This window comes from Chiloscyllium plagiosum, unplaced genomic scaffold (assembly GCF_037043375.1).
Source record: "Chiloscyllium plagiosum isolate Xiang-an unplaced genomic scaffold, Cpla_swu_hap1 HiC_scaffold_18, whole genome shotgun sequence".
Lineage (NCBI taxonomy): Eukaryota > Metazoa > Chordata > Chondrichthyes > Orectolobiformes > Hemiscylliidae > Chiloscyllium > Chiloscyllium plagiosum.
The window spans coordinates 44,854,962-44,876,444 of record NW_028270156.1 but is presented as its reverse complement, the minus strand read 5'-3'; the positions used below and the strand labels follow the sequence as shown (position 1 = coordinate 44,876,444).

At 40.1% G+C, this 21,483-nt stretch overlaps 1 protein-coding gene across 2 annotated transcripts in view; it reads left to right on the top strand.

The window, feature by feature from the left end:
* The first annotated feature begins 262 nt into the window (after positions 1-262).
* Positions 263-21,483, top strand: part of sbf2 (SET binding factor 2) — a 588,991-nt gene continuing 567,770 nt past the window's right edge. For both annotated transcript variants that reach the window (XM_087996565.1, XM_043705904.2), the window contains exon 1: positions 263-397. In XM_087996565.1, the coding sequence (XP_087852691.1) occupies positions 343-397 (55 nt within the window). In that variant the 5' untranslated portion in view covers positions 263-342. The remainder of the gene's footprint in view (positions 398-21,483) is intronic.

The window sequence follows — 21,483 nt, the reverse complement described above, 5'->3', positions numbered from 1 at the left end:
GTTTCCCCTTGCCCTCCCTCCTCGCGACTCTGATTGTTCCCCTTGCCCTCCCTCCTCACGGCTCTGAATGTTTCCCTTGCCCTCCCTCCTCACGGCTCTGATTGTTTCCCCTTGCCTTCCCTGCTCGCGACTCTGAATGTTTCCCTTGCATCGCCTGCACTCCCCTCGCTCGCGCTGCTTGTAAAGCCGGGCCGCCGCCCAATCAGGGTCAGGCCTGTCAGCGCACGCGTACTGCACCGTCTGGTTGGGGGCGGGTGGGAGAGTGAGATTTCAACATGGCTGAGCTTTACCAGGATCAAAAATGTTGAGTTTCTCTGTTTCGAGCCTCGAAATCCACGGGAAATGGCGAGATTGGCCGATTACTTTGTGGTTGTTGGTTACGACTCTGAAAAGACGGGTGAGTTTTTATTAAACCAAGTCCAAAATTTTAAAAGATGTCGTTACTCATATGTGTCCATTTAATTTGGTCTGACGAGAGTCCTATTAGGCCGTGAGTGTCTGCAAGAGCAGCTGAGCTGTTCCAGTGGGACATGGGTGGGAACTTAACTGCTTTCTTATTAAATTATAAGCTGGTGATATGACTAATGTAAACTGTCTTGGCCTATTAAGGCCCTTTCTACAAATTGGTTATGGATTTTTGTGTAATTGTTTGTTTGATAACTGAATCTTTCAAAACAAATCTGTCCGATTTGGAGTGACTAATGATTGACGTGCAGAATGGCTGTTGACAGTTGAGCTCACGTTCTTGTAAACATGTTAATAGCCTCGAATTGCATTTTATTTTTCCTTTATTTTTCTGCTACTAGAGAACATTTCCAGTGAAATGCTGTTGATGTTAGTGGTACGTATACCTATTGTAAAAAATGTAAAACAAATGTATTGGAAAAGGAAAACGCAATACAATGAAAAGGAAATCTAAAGTTTGTGACTTATGTTCTTTCTTCAAGGAGTGCATTGGAAAGTTGACCTTTTAAATATTTGTAATATTTAAAAACCTTGTCCTCACAAAGTGTATAAAGCTGAAGATACTGTGTCAGTATTTTACTGACATCTAATGATTATATAGCCAGCTGCTGAAATTCCATATCAACACAGCAATCCTCTGGGCATAGCAACTTGTTAAAGACAGACGAGACTGATCTTTTATACACAATCCCCTACAATGATAAATAATATAAATGTCTAAGGTAATATTTTGTTCATGCAGGTAATGCTTTTGATCTGTCTTGATTTGTTTGAAATATTACATTTTTAGACTTGGGTATGATCCTCTTGCTACACAGAATTCACAAAATGTAACCTTTGTTTAAGAAATAAATGTTGACATTGTATGGGTCTGTCAATATCTGAAAGATGAAAAGAAAAGATACCACACAAAATAGGATACTTCAACAGTACGAATGAATTCCTTCAGATTTTAGGTATTCATCATCACAGAATTATTAAGGTACAGTAGGATGCTGTCTGAACCAGCTTATGCATGATGAATATTTTTGGACGTGGGACCAACTGTAATACTTCCAAATTTGCGCCCAATACAAAGCTAAGTGAGACTGTGTTGTGAGGAACATGTGAAGGAGGATTTTGATGAAGCTTGGTGAATGGCAAGGACATGGCAGATGGAGCATAATGTGGAAAAATGTAAGGCATGATGTGGAGGTGCTAGTGTTGGACTGGGTGGACAAAGTCAGAAGTCACACAACAGTAGGTTATTGTCCAAAAGGTTTATCTGAAATCACAAGATTTCCAAGTGCCTTTTTCCATCCTGTACTGATACATCTGAATGGATTTTAAGTTTTATTTTGTAACAAGGTATCATTGGCAGACTGTGGAATGTTTTTACAGCCTGTTGAAAGCAGCCAAGTAGTTTATCAGCTAATTGTATGCATAATATAGAATATGGATTACAAGTTAATTGAAACAAATGATCGGGAGCAAAGGTTGATAATTAAAGTCGAGGTACGGATGACCCAGGAATAAAGTAGAAAGATGGAATAGTTTGGGGGAACCGAATGGCTTGCTTACTTTTAAATTGTTTTTATTATGAGTATGCCTAAGATCGTATACATGATCAACACTTTATTATATCCACTTATTAAATCACAAAATCCACTTCTCAAACTCATATCATTAAAACTTCACAACAACATTTGGAAATATTGTGATTGAAACTGTTTGCATTGCTTTTAAAACCTTTTTATTTTCTTTTGGCAGATGCTGGTAAGTTTCTTCATTTCTAGTTGTCACATGAGTGTTTTTGTAACTGAGTGGCAAACGAAGTCAGCATAGCATTAGAAATCAGCCATGCAGGGTGAATGAAAGTTACTTAAAGATCCTACAGTTTCTCTGCTTTATTACACAATGCAAGCTACTTTTATTTCATTACCATTCTGTTCTATTACAAAGGGCAGCTCTATACACTATTGCAGCTTTACTTGTGTGATTTCGAAAATAAATGCCACAAATAAATTACTATTGTAATATATAATTGTGTTAATTGAAACAAATATTCAGGAATATGCAACAAACTTGTTTTAATTCTAGATTTGATGTTTGTGTTTGGGAGGTTTGGGATACTTTATTCTGCAGTCATATCATACAAAAGTATCAGTTCATGTCATCAAAAAGATACGTATTGTAGGTATATTGAATATCGTTCAGCACCTGTTATATTCCTCTTAAAGTTCATGTCTTGTTTGTTTTCTCTACACAAATGTATTTACTTGCCTCCCTGCTGTTTATATGGTTTATTCTTAAAAATCAAAATATTAATTGTGAATGGTTTTGCTCTAATCCTTCTTCTGATTTCTTGGAATTAATATTTTAGTTTAACATAAGTACATAAAATTTCAAGTTTACATGCAACAAAAATTCACTTTAGATTCTGCTTGCTGAGCTGGGAATTTGTGTTGCAGATGTTTCGTCCCCTCTCTAGGTGACATCGTCAGTGCTTGGGAGCCTCCTGTGAAGCGCTTCTGTGATCTTTCCTCCGGCATTTGTAGTGGTTTGAATCTGCCGCTTCCGGTTGTCAGTTCCAGCTATCCCTGGCTGTTCTATGTTTGGCTTGTCCTGTAATAGTAGTGTTCTCCCAGTCGAATTCATGTTGCTTGTCGTCTGCATGTGTGGCTACTAAGGATAGCTGGTCGTGTCGTTTCGTGGCTAGTTGGTGTTCATGGATGCGGATCGTTAGTTGTCTTCCTGTTTGTCCGATGTAGTGTTTTGTGCAGTCCTTGCATGGGATTTTGTACACTACATTGGTTTTGCTCATGCTGGGTATCGGGTCCTTCGTTCTGGTGAGTTGTTGTCTGAGAGTGGCTGTTGCTTTGTGTGCTGATATGAGTCCTAGTGGTCGCAATAGTCTGGCTGTCAGTTCGGAAATGCTCTTGATGTATGGTAGTGTGGCTAGTCCTTTGGGTTGCGGCATGTCCTCATTCCGTTGTCTTTCCCTTAGGCATCTGTTGATGAAATTGCGCGGGTATCCGTTTTTGGCGAATACATTGTATAGGTGTTCTTCTTCCTCTTTTTGCAGTTCTGGTGTACTGCAGTGTGTTGTGGTTCTTTTGAATAGTGTCTTGATGCAACTTCTTTTGTGTGTGTTGGAGTGGTTGCTTTCGTAGTTTCAGGAACAATGGACTGACAGAAGAGACACAACATACAGTGAGACAAAGTATCGTACCTCTGATAACAAGGAAAAGACAAACACATAACCTCAACACCAAGGAGAGGGAAGCACTAAAATCACTAAGAAACGATAAGAACATAATCATACTACCAGCAGACAAAGGCAGAATGACGGTCATCCTGGACAAAGCAAACTATATCCAAAAAGTGCAACAACTACTTGCAGATACCAATACCTACCAAAAGAAGGAGTTTGACCCCACCCCATAGCTCACCAATGGATAAACAACACACTGAGGAACCTACAAAAACAATGCACAGATAACCAGGTTTGACCTACAAATGAAACCTGAAAGCACCAACACCCCCAGATTCTATGGACTACCTAAAGTGCACAAACCAGACATCCCACTCAGACCCATAGTATCACTACCAGGGACTCCATCACACAAACTGGCTAAAGAACTACAGCAGAAACTGAAACACCTGATCAGCGGATCCAGATACTCTATACGATCAACACAAGAATTCTTGGACACCAACAGAAATATACACATAGACAAGGAAGAAACCATGCTCTCATTCGATGTAACGGCACTGTTCACCTCTATCGACAAAACCCTAGCTAGAGAAACAATAGCCAACCCACTGGACATACAGAACAGACAACAGGACATTGAACCTATCAACAAAGATGGCATACTCAGACTACTGGACCTGTGCCTCATAACACACTTCACATTCAACAACCAAATATATGAACAAATCAACGGCACACCCATGGGCTCACCCATCTCTGGACTCATAGCAGAAGCGGTAATGCAAAGATTAGAACAAACAGTCTTACCGCAAATTCAACCCAAACTCTGGGTCAGATATGTGGATGACACCTTTGTAATCATTAAAAACACAGAGACAGAGAACACACATCGGATCATCAATGCCACACTCACAGGAATCAGATTCACGAGAGAGGAAGAAAAGGACAACCAACTCCCATTCCTAGATGTGATGGTACAGAGAACACCTAACAGAGAATTCACCACAAAGGTATACAGGAAAGCCACACACACAGACCAAGTCCTGAACTATGAAAGCAACCACCCCAACACACACAAAAGAAGTTGCATCAAGACACTATTCAAAAGGGCCACAACACACTGCAGTACACCAGAACTGCAAAAAGAGGAAGAAGAACACCTATACAATGTATTCGCCAAAAACGGATACCCGCGCAATTTCATCAACAGATGCCTAAGGGAAAGACAATGGAACGAGGACATGCCGCAACCCAAAGGACTAGCCACACTACCATATATCAAGAGCATTTCCGAACTAACAGCCAGACTACTACGATCACTAGGACTCATAACAGCACACAAAGCAACAGCCACTCTCAGACGACAACTCACCAGAACGAAGGACCCGATACCCAGCATGAGCAAAACCAATGTAGTGTACAAAATCCCATGCAAGAACTGCACAAAACACTACATCGGACAAACAGGAAGACAACTAACGATCCGATTCCATGAACACCAACTAGCCACGAAACGACACGACCAGCTATCCTTAGTAGCCACACATGCAGACGACAAGCAACATGAATTCGACTGGGAGAACACTAATATTTTAGGACAAGCCAACATAGAACAGCCAGGGAATTCCTAGAGGCATGGCACTCATCCACTGATTCAATCAATAAGCACATCGACCTGGACCCAATATACCGACCACTGCAGCGGACAGCTGGAACTGACAACCGGAAGCGGCAGATTCAAACCACTACAAATGCCGGAGGAAAGATCACAGAAGCGCTTCACAGGAGGCTCCCATGCACTGACGATGTCACCTAGAGAGGGGACGAAACGTCTGCAACACAAATTCCCAGCTCGGCGAACAGAACCAGAACAACAAGCACCCGAGCTACAAATCTTCTCACTGACTTTGAATTCACTTTAGAACTTGGGTAATGATTTTCTGAAAAACTCACTGGACTCCTTAAATATTTCATACTTACATTGTGTATGTTTCTTAATGAACTCTAATCAATATAATTTAAAACAAAAAAAAGTGCTACCCTCCTAATGTTTTCAGAACATGCCAAAATACAGTGATTGTTTGTTGCTCCTGGACATATTGAAGACTGCAGCCACAAGGCCAAAGATACCCAGAGAGAAAAACAAACCAGACCAGAAATCCCTGCTATAATAAACAGCCCCTGATAAAGATGTATATGGCAATGAAATGTGTTTAAAGCTTCTAGTAGGACTATATTTATGTTCGTACCAGTTGGCAGGATCAATGAATGAGGTTTGAGATAGGAGTACAGAAGCCATAAATCTTGATAGTTATTATGGGCAGTCAAGGCCATGGTAAAGTGTTTCCTAGTATAGCTCACCATTCACGTACTTCAAAATTTCAGTTTTTTAAAAATTTAATATATTTTTCAAATCACCCTATTCAGAAATGTTATTACACGCCTCTGGAGGAGGTGTTCTGATCGCTACAACTTGGCAACCAAGGGTGTAACCCAGAGCTCCTCAAAGTCACTTATATCTGTCTTTTCAAACAACTAAATAGGTGATTTCTGTTTGGTTATGAGGTCACAGTATATTATTTTCAGTTTATTATGTGATGACTAAGATACAATTTAGTATTCAAGGAGGAAATAGTAAGAATATAGGGCATACATATATTTCTGTAAAGACCAGGAAAGGATCAAGACCAGAGATGCCTGGTTATCAAGGGATACAATGCTTAGGATTAATAGAGAGAAAAAAGAGCTTTTGGACACAGCTTCTTTGTCAGGTTACATCAAAGCTTGAATGTTTGTGATTTCAAAAAACCTGTTGGACTCTAATCCTGGTGTCATGTGACTTCTGACTTTGTCCACCCCGGTCCAACATTGACACCTTCACATTAAGAAGAAATGAGAAGCTTATGGCAGATACCAAGAGTCCCTTGAGTGTAAAAAGTGTGTGGGAGATTTTAAAAAGGAAATCAAAATTCAGGCATTTAGAATAAAAGAAAATCCAAAGGTTTCCAAAAAATATATAAATAGCAAGAAAATAACTAGAGAAAGAATAGAGGCCACAGGGGTTTTCCATGTCTGAATCTGGAAGAGATGGGCACAGTTCTCCTTTGCAATAGTTTTCCCAATGGAAAAGGGTGACTCAAGTATAGACATCAAGGTGGACGGCAGTGAAATATCAGAAGAAATTTAAAATCAAGAGAGGCAAGGGGGTTTAGCAGACTTAAAAGTGGATACATTTGCAGATCTGGATGAAATGTGACCCAGGCTAATTAGGGACACAAGGGTTTCGGGAATCCTGGGATTAATTTCCAAATCTTGTCTGACCATTGGTGAGATGCTTGAGGACTAGAGAACTGCTAAAGTTGTCCCATTGTCCCTTCCTTGCTTTTTAGTAGACCAGGAAATGACAGGCCAGATGGTTTAACCTTGATGGTGAGGCAGTTATGAGAATTGAGGGACAGAATATATCTGCTCTGAGAGATTTGGATTAATCCGGGATGGTCGGCATAGATCTGTGAAAGGAAGGTTGTGTTTGACAATTTTGATTTTTTTGAGGAGGTAACCAGGAGTGTTAATGAGGGTAATGCGAAAGGTTGCGAGGTGTTGGGTATGCAGATCGAGGAGAAGCTGGTTTTGATCTATGACATGCTGCAGAAGCACGAACAGCAGCTAGGACGGATGAGGTTGAGCACAGAGCCACAGTGGTGGAAGCTGATGCCAGCTCCTTTAAGGATAGAATCCAAGCGCTGGAGATGCATGTCCGTACTTGGCGTGACGAAGTGGATGATGTTGAGAACAGGGACAGGAGAAAAAATATTCGGATCGTCGGTCTGCTTCAGAGTAAGGAAGATGAGTAAGGAAGGCCTGCGGAATTTATTGAGGACTGGCTGCCGAAATTCCTTAACTTGGAGGCTGGCATGACAGGCTTGAAGATCGAGAGGGCACAGTGGATCACAGCGTGAAGATCAGGTTTGGGCCAATATCCTCATCCTCTCTTGGTGCGATTTCATCACTGTAGAGCTAAGGAGAGAATTGTTGAAGCTTCCATAATCCAGGGAAAGGATCCGATGGCCCTAATTTACGAGGTCTCGAAGATCATGTTTTTCCTGGACTTCTCAGCGGTGGTGATCCAGAAAGGAAAATCCTATGACAGTGTCAAGCGAAGACTGAGGGAGCTTGAGATTCAGTACTCTCCGAGGTATCTGGCGGTGCTACGGATCACTTGAGATGGATCCGTACATCTCTTTGACACGTCAGAGAAGGTAAGAGACATTGTGGACAAATTAGCCTAATCTGAACAATTTAGTATGTACAAATAGTAGTGTTGTTTGGTTTGTCTCTTTTTAAAAAAGACAGAGTAAATCCAGTTGGGGCTTTCTTTCCTTTTTTGTCTATTGGTAATAATTTGGTTTAAACTATGTTTGGCAGCAGTTGAGTGTACTTTCAATTTCTAAGTTATACCAAACAATGGGTGGGGTAATTAGCCCCTTTTCTTTAAATTTTTTTAAAAATTCATATTGCCATTTTATGGTGCACTTCCTTTCTTTTCTGCTTGTGTTTATGGCGTGCTTCAAGTTAGGAGAAGGGATAATGGTTGGGATGGCTAGGTGCCTACCTATGGGCAGTCAATACAGGAATTGGTGATTTCTCTAGATGCAGAGGAGGCATTTGACCGAGTTAAGCGGCTGTATCTTTTCTGTACTTGGGAGCAGTTTGGTTTGGGCGAAATCTTTATAAGATGGGTAAAGGTTCTGTATAATGGCCGTATCGCCAATGGGGTACGATCAAGTAATTTTATCATTCTTAGGGACAGCCAGCAGGGTGTCCCCTTTTTGCTACTACATTTTACATTAGTGATTGAACCATTGGCAGTGGCCATTCGTAGGGATCCTAATATATCAGCTCCAGAAGTGGGGTAAAAAATTGCATAAAATTTTGTTGTATGCAGACAATGTCCTAATTATTTTTATCAAATCCAGCAGTTCCAGTGCCTTGCCTGATAGAATGCATCTGAGTGTCTTGTTTGACTGAATTATTACTATTTATTTTATTTATTTAGTTTAATAGTTGGGTTTTTTATTATATATTTTCCTATTTACATTTGTACATGAAGGTGGGTTGGTTTTTTACTTTTTATTTTTTTTTGTACTGTTTTGAATTGTATTGTTTTGTTATATTAAAAAATCTGAGAGATTTAGGTGTTCCTTTAAAGGAGTGTGTGATTTTAGGTTGTTCCTTTAAAGGAGTGTGTGTGATTTTAGATTGTCACATCCTGCCTGCAAGACAGAAAAACACACCCTGGGACATCCAACTTCTTACATGTCAGCAGAACAAATTAACCCTTTAACATCTCAAATGTTTCCTCATCTGTTTTGAATGGGCTCTTCCTTCCTTTTTAAATAAGGACTCCTAGTTCATATTCTCCAACAAGAGGAAACATCATTTCAACATCCATCTGGTCACATCCACTACAGGATCTTGTGTGTTTCAATTAAGTCACCTCCGTGTCTTGGAAACTCCAGAAGATATGGGCCTATGATATCTTGTCTTTACTCATGAGACAATTTGTACTTTCCAGATACGAGTCTAGTAAATCTTCTCTAAACTGCTTGTAATATACATCACCACTTACAGAAGGATGTCTTGTAATGTACTGATGTGGTCCAACTTAGAAAGTATGTAAGATATAAGCAGGTAGGGAAAGAGTTAAGTTTTGAGTTTTGTGGAACAAGAGGTTCAGCTGAACATGACTCAGATCAGATAAGAATTTGCAGTTAACAACGGGGTGCTGGAGGTAAGAGTAATGGGTTAACAAGATGAAAAAGCATTCATTGTTAGAATAATTTAACAATATTGGAAGCATTCAGTATGTAAGGTCAGTTTAACAGGGTGAGAATTATTCATTCTGTGAAGCCAGTTAAGGTTAAGAACATTCAGATGGCTTAATCTTTACTGTTGATGCTTGCTGATTGTAACTGTCGCCTAATCAATATATATGTTGCCTTATCTGGATGCTCCATCCTGTAAAATGACTACATACTTCATTAAGAAGCTGCTATTCCAGAGAAGAATGAGAAGGCATGTCCCTGTGCACATGGGTGATCCAGGGCCCGGAATAAAGATCAAGCAGATAAAACTATACCGTGTTTGCGAGTTTTGAGAAGATGTGTAGCTCAGGTTGAGGTTCTGGATGTAGGTTTGCTCACTGAGTGGAAGGTTTGTTTTCAGACAGTTTGTCACCATACTAGGTAACATCAGTGAGCCTCTGGATGAAGAACTGATGGCCATTTTCCATTTGTGTTTAGGTTTCTTTGGGTTGCTGATATCATTTTCTGTGATGTCATTTCCTGTTGTTTTTTTCATGGGGTGGTAAATGGGATCCAAGTCAGTGTGTTTGTTGATAGGGTTCTGGTTGCAATGCCATGTTTCGAGGAATTCTTCTGTGTGTGTCTCTGTTTGTTTGGCTTTTCCTTGGATGGATGTGTGGTCCCAGTCAAAGTGGTGTTCTTCCTTATCAGTATATAAGGATTCTAATGAGGGTTGGTCATGTCTTATTGTGGCTAGTTGATATTCATGTATCCTGGTGGCTCGTTTTCTGCTTGTTTGTCCAATGTAGTATTTGTTACAGTTCTGGCATGGTATTTTGTAAATGACATTAGTTTTGTTTGTTGTCTGTATAGGTCTTTCAAGTTCATTAGCTGCTGTTTTAATGTGTTGGTGGGTTTGTGGGCTACCGTGATGCAAAGAGGCCTGAGTCGTCTGGCAGTCATTTGCGAGATGTCTTTGATGTAGGGGAGAGTGGCTAAGGTTTCTGGACATGTTTTGTCTGCTTGTTTGGATTTGTTGCTCAAATCGGTGGACTGTGTTCATTGGGTGCCCCTTCTTTTTGAATACACTGTATAGGTGATTCCTCTGTGCTGCTATGTGTGATGGCTCGTTGAAATAGTGCTCTCATGCAGCTTTGTTTGTAGGTGTTGGGATGAATGCTTCTGTAGTTCAGTATTTGGTCCGTATATGTTGTTTTCCCGTAGCCGCTGGTTTGAAGTTCCCCATTGGCTGTTCATTCTATTGCAACGTCTAAGAATGGCAGTTTGTTTTTGTCTTTCTCCTCTTTAGTGAACTTTATGCCAGTAAGGGTATTATTGATGGACTTGAAGGTTTCCTCTTAGTTTGTCATCACTAAATGAAACAATGGTGTCACCAATGTTGTAGACCCAAACTTTGGGTTGGATGGTTGACATGGATGTGTGTTCAAGTCTTTGCATTACTGCCTCTGCTAAGAACCCTGATATTGAAGATTGTCTGAAGGTTTTGTTGTTAAAGGTGAAGTGGATGGTAAGGCATAGATCTACTAGCTTGACCTTGCTGATGAAATTGGTGAAGTTTTTGGTCCTTCTAATAATGTAGTCAGTGTTTCCTTGGCCAGGTTGATATTGATGGATGTGAACAGGGCTGTTACATCAGAGGAGACCATTATTTCATCCTCTTCTATCTTGGTGTCTTTCTTCTTCATCCCATTACCCACAAACGAAGCTGCATTAGAATATTTGTTCAATGAGCCACCACACAGGGGAACTACTAAGAGCAGAGATATTCAAAAAGAATGGGTACCCAGTGAACACAATCCATCAATGTCTCGGTGACAAAACATGTCCAGAAACCCTAGCTGCTCTTCCCTACATCAAAGACATCTTGCAAATGACTGCCAGACTACACAGGCCTCTTGGCATCATGGTAGCCCACAAACCCACCACACACTAAAACAGCAGCTAATGAATTTGAAAGACCCTATACAGATGAAAAGCAAAACTAATGTCATCTACAAAATACCATGCAAGAACTGTAATAAACACTACATTGGACAAACAGGCAGAAATCCAGCCTCCAGGATACATGAACATCAATTAACCACAAAATGATGTGACCCACTCTCACCAGTATCCTTACATACAGATGAGGAAGGACACTACTTTGACTGGGGCAACACATCCATCCTCGGACAAGCCAAACAGACACAGAAAATTCCTCGAAACATGGCATTCCAACTGGAACTCTATCAACAAACACATTGACTTGCATCCCATTCACTGTCCCTGAGAAAAAGAACAAGAAATGCCGTCACCACAGGAACTGACATCACCAACCCAAGGAAACCTAAACACACAAATAGAAAGTGGGTCATGCCATCAGCTTTTCATCCAGAAACTCATTGATGTTAACTAGTATGGTGACGAAACGTCTGAAAATTAAGCTTCCAGCTCAGTGAGCAAACCTACACCCAGAACTAAACTGTCTCTCTGAGTGTTTTACTTCGACTGATGGGGGGAATTGAGATGACTTCATCAATGCCCTGTATAACTGAAGCACAACTTTACTACTCTCTTGCATTCAATCCCCCGGCAATAAATGAGAATATCATATTAGATTTCTTGTTTACATACTGTACCTGCAAAATAACCATCTGTGGTTCATGCACTGGGACATCTAGATCTCTCTGCAACTTCACTGTTTAGAAATATGTTCTTTCTTTTATTTGTTCTGCCAAAATGCACGATATCACACACTGTGTACCCCTTTTATCAGAACTTCCACTCGTTCAGGTGAAAGTGAGTACTGCAGATGCTGCAGTAATCAGAGTCAAGAGTATGGTGCTGGAATAACACAGCAGGTCAGGCAGCATTAGAGACACAGGAAATTTGACGTTTCGGGAAAAGCCTTTTACTCATTCAACCTACCTATAAGCCGTTGTGGGCTCTTTGTATCCTTTTCAACTCACTTTCCTATTCAATGTCATCAGCAAGTTTAGCTCCTGTACCTTTGATCTCTTCATCCAGATTATTTCGATAAATTATAAGTAGTTGATACCATACCCCTCACCCTTGTGGCACACCAGCTAGCCTGAAAAAGACCCATTTGTTCCTCCCCTCTGCTTTCTCTTAGCTAATTTCTGTCCATGTCAGTATGCTGTTTCCCACACCTTGAGCTTTTATTTTCTGCAATAACTGTTAATGTGGCACTATACCAATTGTCTTCTGGAAATCTAAGTACAGAGGAACCTCGATTATCCAAAGAAGATTTTAAGGTCTCTCAAATGTTACATCAAATAGTAAGTGTATTTGACTTGCCTGTACTGAAGAATGTGTGAAAATGCTGGCAAAAATGAAGAAACACAAGTGGCTCCTTTAGATATTTTTAAAGGAAGGATTGTTATACAGCCCTTTGCAAAAGTGTTTTACATTACTGTACAAGTATTTTCGTCATTTTACTGGTCCATTCTTTTAAAAAGAATGGCCGAGAATATAAATGCATGCGGGAGGCAGTGCTTCCGTCTTTCTATCGTGAGACTGCATTCCTGGAAGCTGACAGTTGTAATCATAGAAGCTGTTCGAGACTTTGTTTAATGCTGTCTTCACCACTCCTTGCCAATTGGTAAACATTGCTGCATTTTTAAAAGGTTTTCTTGTGTTCTCATTGCTTCATTTTCATCACATGAAGTCTGCGTCCTTTTGTGCTCAATACATTAAAATGATAGATTTAAATAAATTCTCCGTTAGAGATAAAATTGATAATCCGTATAATGAATTATCCGAATGAAATAGTGCCTGCCCATCTCATACGGATAATAGAGGTTCCTCTGTACATTGACTGGTTTCATCTTCATCTACACCATATGTTACTTCAAAGAACTCCAATAAATTAGTTAAACATTTACAGGTCGTTCTGCTATAACAAAACTTTGTCAACATGAATTTGCTGTAATGTGATTGATGAATTGGGAATGCTGTTTTTAAAGTGCAACCTTTTTAAAATGTATGTTGGCTGTAATGCAATAACATTGCCAACACTTTAAGTGCTGTTTTTAAATCACGATTTTTTATAATGCATGGTTGCATGAGAATGTAACCATCACATTATAGAAGAACTGTATTTCCCTTTGCCAAAGCCAGATTGGCTCTACCTGATTACCTTGAACTTATCCAAGTGCCCCATTAAAACATCTTTAATAAAAACTTCTAACATTTTCCTTATGATGTTAAGTGATCTGCTGTGATTTCCTGCTGTGTCTTCGTCCTTTTTGAATAAAGAAGTTACACTAGCTATTTTCCAATATAAAACAAAATTACCTGAATCGGAAGAGTTTTGGAAAATTAAAACCAATGTATCAACTTTCACTTGCTACTTCTTTTAAGAGCTGAAAATGTGTTGCTGGAAAAGCGCAGCAGGTCAGGCAGCATCCAAGGAGCAGGAGAATCGATGTTTCGGGCATGAGCCCTTCTTCAGGAATGAGGAAAGTGTGCCAAGCAGGCTAAGATAAAAGGTAGGGAGGAGGACTTGGGGGAGGGGCATTGGAAATAAGATAGGTGGAAGGAGGTTAAGGTGAGGGTGATAGGCCGGAGTGGGGATGGGGGCAGAGAGGTCAGGAAGAAGATTGCAGGTTAGGAAGGTGGTGCTGAGTTCAAGGGTTGGGACTCAGACAAGGTGGGGGGGAGGGGAAATAAGGAAACTGGAGAAATCTGAGTTCATCACTTGTGGTTGGAGGGTTCCTAGGCGGAAGATGGAGGCGCTCTTCCTCCAGCCGTCATGTTGCTATGGTCTGGCGATGGAGGAGTCCAAGGACCTGCATGTCCTTGGTGGAGTGGGAGGGGCAGTTGAAGTGTTGAACCACGGGGTGGTTGGGTTGGTTGGTCCGGGTGTCCCAGAGCTGTTCTCTGAAACGTTCCGCAAGTAGGCGGCCTGTACTTTTTTTAAGACACAAGGATGAAATCCATCAGGACCTGGAGGCATGTCAACTCATGGTTCCAACAATTTACTCATCACTACTTGCCTGGCAAATATAATTTTCATGACTTTCTCCCTCCCTTTCAATTCCAGATTTACAGCTATTTCCAGGATGCTACCTGTATCCTCTCTAATGAAGACTGATGAAAAATATTTGTTCAATTCATCTGCCATCTCTTTGTCCTTTGTTACTAATTTTCTGTAAGACTAATACTTTAATTTTTTTTAATAACATCTGAAGCAACTTAAATTCAAGCTCTAATTTTTCCTTCCTTATTAAATTTGTAATAATTCTTTGCTTTTTTCATTCTGTCCAATCTTCTGATTTGCTGTCTATCTTTGTGGAATTATATCTTTTCATTACATTTGATATACTGTGACATTTTTAATACAATGGCAGGTTTGTCCCTTAGATTTTTCCCTATTTGTTGAAATGTATCTATTCTGCACTTTTTGGACTATCTCTTTTTAAACACTTGCCACTGCATCTTTATGTAGTTTGCCAGTTGACGTGGGTTAGCTTTGCTTTCATGCCCTCATCATTTCCCCTGTTTAAATTCAAAAGTGTAATTTTGGAACCATCCTCTATCCCTTAACAGTGCGTCAAGTTGGATCATATTATCATTGCTCCCAGGGATGTTTTCACTATAAGGTTATAGTCATGTACAGCATGGAAACAGACCCTTTGGTTCAACTCATCCATGCCGACCAGCTATCCTAACCTAATCTAGTCCTGCTTGCCAGCACCCAACCCATATCCCTCCAAACCCTTCCTATTCATATATCCATCCAGCTGCCTTTTTTAAATGTTACAATTGTACTAGCCTCCACCACTTCCTCTGGCAGCTCACTCCATGTACCTCTGTGAAAAAGTTGTCCCTTAAGTCCCTTTTATATCTTTCCCCTCTATGCCCTCTAGTTCTGGTCTCCCCCACCCCAAAGAAGAGACTTTGTCTATTTATCCTATCCATACCCTTTATGATTTTATAAACCTCTATAATTGTTAAGGTCAATAATTGATCCTGTACCATTTATCCAAACTAGGTCTAATATAGCCTGGTGCCATAAAATGCTAGCCTGAGAAATTATCTGCAAGCATTTAATCAATTCCTCATCAAGACTGCATTTTCCCATTTTATTTTTCCGGTCTGCATGTAGGCTAAAATCCCCTATGATAATTGCTGCACCCCTTTTGACAAGTTTCTGTTATTTGTTATCATTTGATGGGAGGCCTGTATCCAACTTCCATGAGCTACGTCTTATCTTTTTTTATTCTTCATCTCGACTCAGATTGCTTCCATATCCTGGATTCTTGAATTAAAGACACCCCTCGCTATTGTGCTAATATTATTAATGTGCAGACCTTCTTAAAGGTCTTATACCTTTCAATATTCAGCCTCCAATTGGTCACCCTACAGTCCTGTCTCGTAATGGCTACTAGATCATACTTATTTATCTCAGTTTGTACGAATAGTTCATCTGTTTTGTTTCAAATGCTACTTGCGTTCAAGTATCGTACTTTTAAGTTTTGTCCCTTTTATTTTAACCTCTAGTCATTATCTACTGATTTGCTCTTAGATCTGTTCCGTGACCTTTCTTGTCAATGTCTATTTATTGTTTCCCACCTTCTTCCTTCTATTGAGTTTTCCTGTCGACTTCCCAAATTTGGGCCTCTTCTCTTTTAAGCAATCCCTGTCCCAGTTGGGAATTGGTCCAGCTCTTTTTGTAGGCTTACAGAGTGAGTACATCACGAATTGAAAATGTTAGGGAAAGAGCTGTATCGTTATAATATCATTTTTGTAATTCCAATGTCTCAACGATATTGGTCAGACCATGTGTTATTAATCTTACAACGGGAGAAATTTTAAGTTCTGTCACTGTATCATTCTATGAATTACAATGGCCACTCTAATGTAATTTTGAAATGACTGAATTGTGAAAAATACAATTTGGCTCATTAATTCTTAACTTTCCATCCTTGTATGTTCTAGCATAAAAATGACTCCAGCCCCACAGCAAAGTGGAATGGCCAACCAAATCACTCAAACAGCTATAGGAAAATTGAATAAAAATAGAAATAGATGAATTATTCAGTATCGACCTCTGCATCATCAAATACGCACTGCCTCTCTCATTGATTCTGCAAGGTCTTCCTTATCATTGAATGGGGCCTTTGCGTCATTGGGAGGGCTGTTCCACAGACTAATCAAATGACATGACCAAAACCCCAAAGAATTATGGATGTTTTTAAGTTGTGATTCCAATTTTCTTTTAGAAAGTGGGCTGATATAATCAGTAATGGTGTGAATATAAGTTAAGTGGCTGTCTGAAGAGAGCGAACGAAGTTGGAAAGGGAACTTCAAACAACAACCTTTCAAATGGGGCAGGGAAAGAGGCAAGACAAAACAGATTGACTGTGATATCCTTTTACTGTATTGATTACAAGGACTTGACAACCCCTCCTCAACAACAAGCCCCTACAGTGGATTATATCCCAAACTACAGACATATTTTCTGCTTTTTACTTTGAAGAATACATAGAACAGGAGTTTAACTCTACTACAGTCAGTTTAAACTATACTAGATAAAAGCAAATTACTGCGGATGCTGGAATCTGAAACCAAAAGAGAAAATGCTGGAAAATCTCAGCAGGTCTGGCAGCATCTGTAAGGAGAGAGAAGACCTGACGTTTCGAGTCTAACTGCCCTTTTGTCAAAGCTAAAAAAAAGGGAGAAATAGGGAGGTATTTATACTAGTGGCATTCAATCCTGCTCCCATGCCCACATATCTGTCCTTGGCCTGCTGCAATGTTCCAGTGAAGCTCAACGCACACTGGAGGAACAGCATCTCATTTTCCGACGAGGCACGTTACAGCCTGCCGATCTCCACATTGAATTCAACAACTTCAGATGATTATCCCATCGTGACCCCTCTGTTTTCATTCTGCTCATTTATTTTATTTATCTTTTTAAAAATATTTTTTCACTGTTCTGTACCTCTTTATTTCTTGATTTGTCTCTCTTTCTCTCGCTCCCCACTCTTTCATCACCTTTTCCCTCTCCTCTTCCCCCTTTGCTACCCTTCTCCCCTATTTTCCATTTTGCCTCTGCTTCACCCATCCCCCTCCCCCATCCCCCTCCCCCATCTGCTTCACCCATCCCCCATCCCCCATCCCCATCCCCCATCCCCCATCCCCCATCCCCCATCCCCCATCCCCCATCCCCCATCCCCCTCCCCCTCCCCCATCCCCCACATATTTTGTCACATAGCACTGGCTTCAACCTTGGTCAGTCACAGCTCCTAATCTCCCTATGCACTGTCATTATCACCTCTTTATTGCTACCTTTTGCTTCTGGAGCCTTCTATCAGCCGAGTATAAATACCTCCCTGTTTCTCCTTTTTTTTAGCTTTGACAAAGGGTCTGCTCTTTTCTCTCCTTACAGATGCTGCCAGACCTGCTGAGATTTTCCAGCATTTTCTCTTAGACTCTACTAGATATGATAGCAGGACTGAATGTTCTCATGTGGACAAGTGAGACTGAGTTTTGTACAAGCTTGGGTTCAAATGTTGTGTGCTATGAAGGTCACAGTTGAACAATTACCTAGTGACTCTTGAGTTGCAGTTAAAAGGGACTCTAACTCTGAGGGTGAACAGTCAGCTATCAAGCCAGACTAAAGGTAACAGGACACTCCCTTTCACCTTGAATGCTGGAATTCAGCCATAGTCAAAAGCAATCAGAACAATAGATCTCAGTTAACTGTCTAAACTAAGAATCTTGAAACAAACTGTTAAGCAATCAAAGTCAACATCACCAGTAACATCTGCAAGAGCTGTGTCATTTGGCAACCTGTTTTTTGTGAACAATTGAAAAACTGATCCATGTATCGTTATTTTTTAACTTGATATTTTTGCACCTGCCAATTGGAAATTAGGCATGTTCTGTGTTACTAATTCTTGTGTTTAGAAATTAATCACCTTTTTCCTTGTTTACTCTGAGTCTGGTTAAATTAGCTCTTTTTAAAACATAAGTTCATTTGGGTCTGAAAGAAAGGTAACCAGAAGGGAAAGGATCCGTTTAATTTTTCCCAATTAAGGGCCAGGTGAATAAACAGTGGGAACTAGCTCATTCCTTCTCACCCAGGAGTTTAATGATTTGGAGTATCCCATCTAGAACTGTAACAAACTGGGGAAGCTCGTCTAAGGATGTAACACAAATAAGAACATGACTTCGTCATACTTGAGGTGTGTGGGAATTTCTCAGAGCAGTGGCCTCCAAGCATACCTGGCTGCTTCATTAGCGACCTTCCCTCTGACATAACATCAGAAGTTGGGATGCTTATTGTTGATTTGTACTGAATACTGTTCACAACCTTGATATTGAAGCAATCCATGTCCAAATGCAGCAAGATGTGGACACTAGTTAAGCTTGTGGGAATAAGTGACGAATAGAAGTGCCACTTGATTGAAAGAGTGCTGCTGCAATAAAAGGCTAAGAAGCTCCAACCAGGATAAAGTGGTCCACTCAATTGGTATCTCGTCTACCAATTTATTTGGTTCCAAGGGTCAAAGTATTTTTTTTGAGTTTTTGTTTGACATTTTCTCGGGATGCATTTTTGGATTTCGTTTCTACTAATTTATTAGGTTACACAGTCATGTAGTAACAATGTCTTCAGTATTTGTGTTGCCATATTTGGTATTTTGACTTGAAGCAAAAATAAAAGAATTCTTCAATGTCCTGAATTCATGTACCTCTGTTAAACTTAGTGCCGCAATACACCGAGAAAGCATTAGATTCCTAGATGCAGCATTTAAATCGTCACAAGGCAGCAGTCATAAGTTACTAACAAATGATTTTTTGAAGTAACTGATATACTTCTGTACACACAATCCATCACTATAAGCACACGAAATGCAGGCAATTGAATTCACAGCAAACATATAAAGAAAGATGGAAAACTTTAACTGGGCGGTTACTACACTTTTTATGATAACTCATACTTTATATTCAACATACTATTCAGTGTTTGTTGCAACAACTTCCATGCATTTTCCTCCATATAACAAAACCTGATTATATGCACTCTTAAGATAGAGATTTCTTATTCATTGCCAAAGAATTCATTACTTCAGTTATTTCATAGAATCCCTACAGTGTTGAAACAGGCCCTTTTGGCCCAACAAGTCCACACTGACCCTCTGAAGAGTAACCCACACAGACCCATTTCCCTACCCATTACTTTACATTTATCCCTGACTAATGCACCCTACCTACACATTCCGGAACACTAAGGGCAATTTAGCATAGCCAATTCACCTAACCTGTACAGCTTTGGACTGTGGGAGGAAACTGGAGCACCCGGAGGAATTGCACTCCGCCATAGGGAGAATGTGCACACTCCACACAGACAGTTGCCTGAGGGTGGAAATGAACCCGGGTCCCTGGTGCTATGAGGCAGCAGTGCTAACCACTGCGCCATCGTGCTGCCCATTTCAAGTTTATCTTGCTCTCAATTAACTAAGTACTGTATTGCTTTGTTTAAAAAAAATTGTACTTTCTTTCTCCTTTGTAACCTCATTCCCCACCACATCAGGCAAACTTCTCCAGCTGTTGATCTTTTTGTCAGAATTGTAAAGTGCTGGAGACATGAAAGTTCTAAACAAGTAGAGGTGGAAAATGAGTAAAATGGATCAAATAAAAGGAGGCAAAGAATAAATTAACTTTATTTTTCCTACCATTTCACCTCACTTTCCCTGTCCTCCATTGCCACCTTTGCTTGATTAGAACAATTTATGCTTCCAACCTTTCCAGTTCTGTATTGATTTTGTACCAAATTTGGCAAACTGTGATCTACTAAAACATATATTTAGTATGGCATGACAAAAGGTATAGGTTATTAGAAAATAAATGTGTTCATTGTCATGTTTTAAATCTGTGAATGTGGTACTTAGTTTGGATCCATTAAATCCAGACATTATGCTCTGCCAAAGCTATACAACTCGGCCTGATTGTCTTTTGGTGTGAATAACCTGATGCCCAGCTGTGGAAACTAAACTCTTAATGAAAAGAAACTTGCACAGACAAGGTGCTTTCACAATCTCAAGAAATCTTCACTCATCTATCGTGATTTAGTTATTTTTCATGTTAAACCATTATGAGGAGGCTATGGCCTTGTGATATTATCATTGGACTGTTAATCTAGAGACTCTGATAATGCTTTGGGGATTCAGGTTCGAACCCTGCCATGGTGGATAGTCAGAAGTCACAGGTTATAGTCCAACAGGTTTATTTGAAATTACAAACTTTTGGAGCACAGCCCCTTTGTAAGGTGCACCTGACGAAGGGGCCATGCTCTGAAAGCTAGTGATTTCAAATAAACCTGTTGGACCAGAACCTGGTGTTGTGTGACCTCTGACTTTGTCCACCCCAGTACAACACTGGCATGTCCACATCATGGCTGATAGTGGAATTTAAATTCAGTAAAAGGAAATTCTGGAATCACCACAAGTATAGTGAAGATTGTGAATTCACAATCAATTGTTAGACAACCTCACCTGATTGACAAATATCCTTTTAAGAAAGGAAGCTGCCATCATTAACTGGTCTGCCTACATGTGACTCCAGAACCCAAAAAATGTGCTTGACTCTTAACTATCCTCTGGATAATTAGGGATTGGCAATAAGTACTGGCCTTGCCACATCCCATGAATGCATTACAAATTCTTATAAAGTGGGAAATGCTGCAACCAATTTGTGTACCGAATGCTTCCACAAACAGCATTATGATATTGTCCAATTTTATTTTATGGTATTAATTTGAGAGATTGGTAGTGATCAGGACACTGGAGATAATTCTTATTGCTTGAAATAGTAATGTGGGATCTACTCTTTGAAGAAAGCAGATGGGACCTTGGTTTAATGTTTTATATGAATGATGATGCATCTGACAGTACTTTACTCCCGCATACTGCATAGTGAATGTCAGCCAGAACTTTTGAACACAAGTCTTTGGAATAGTCCAGATTCAGATTCAACAGCACGAGTGCTA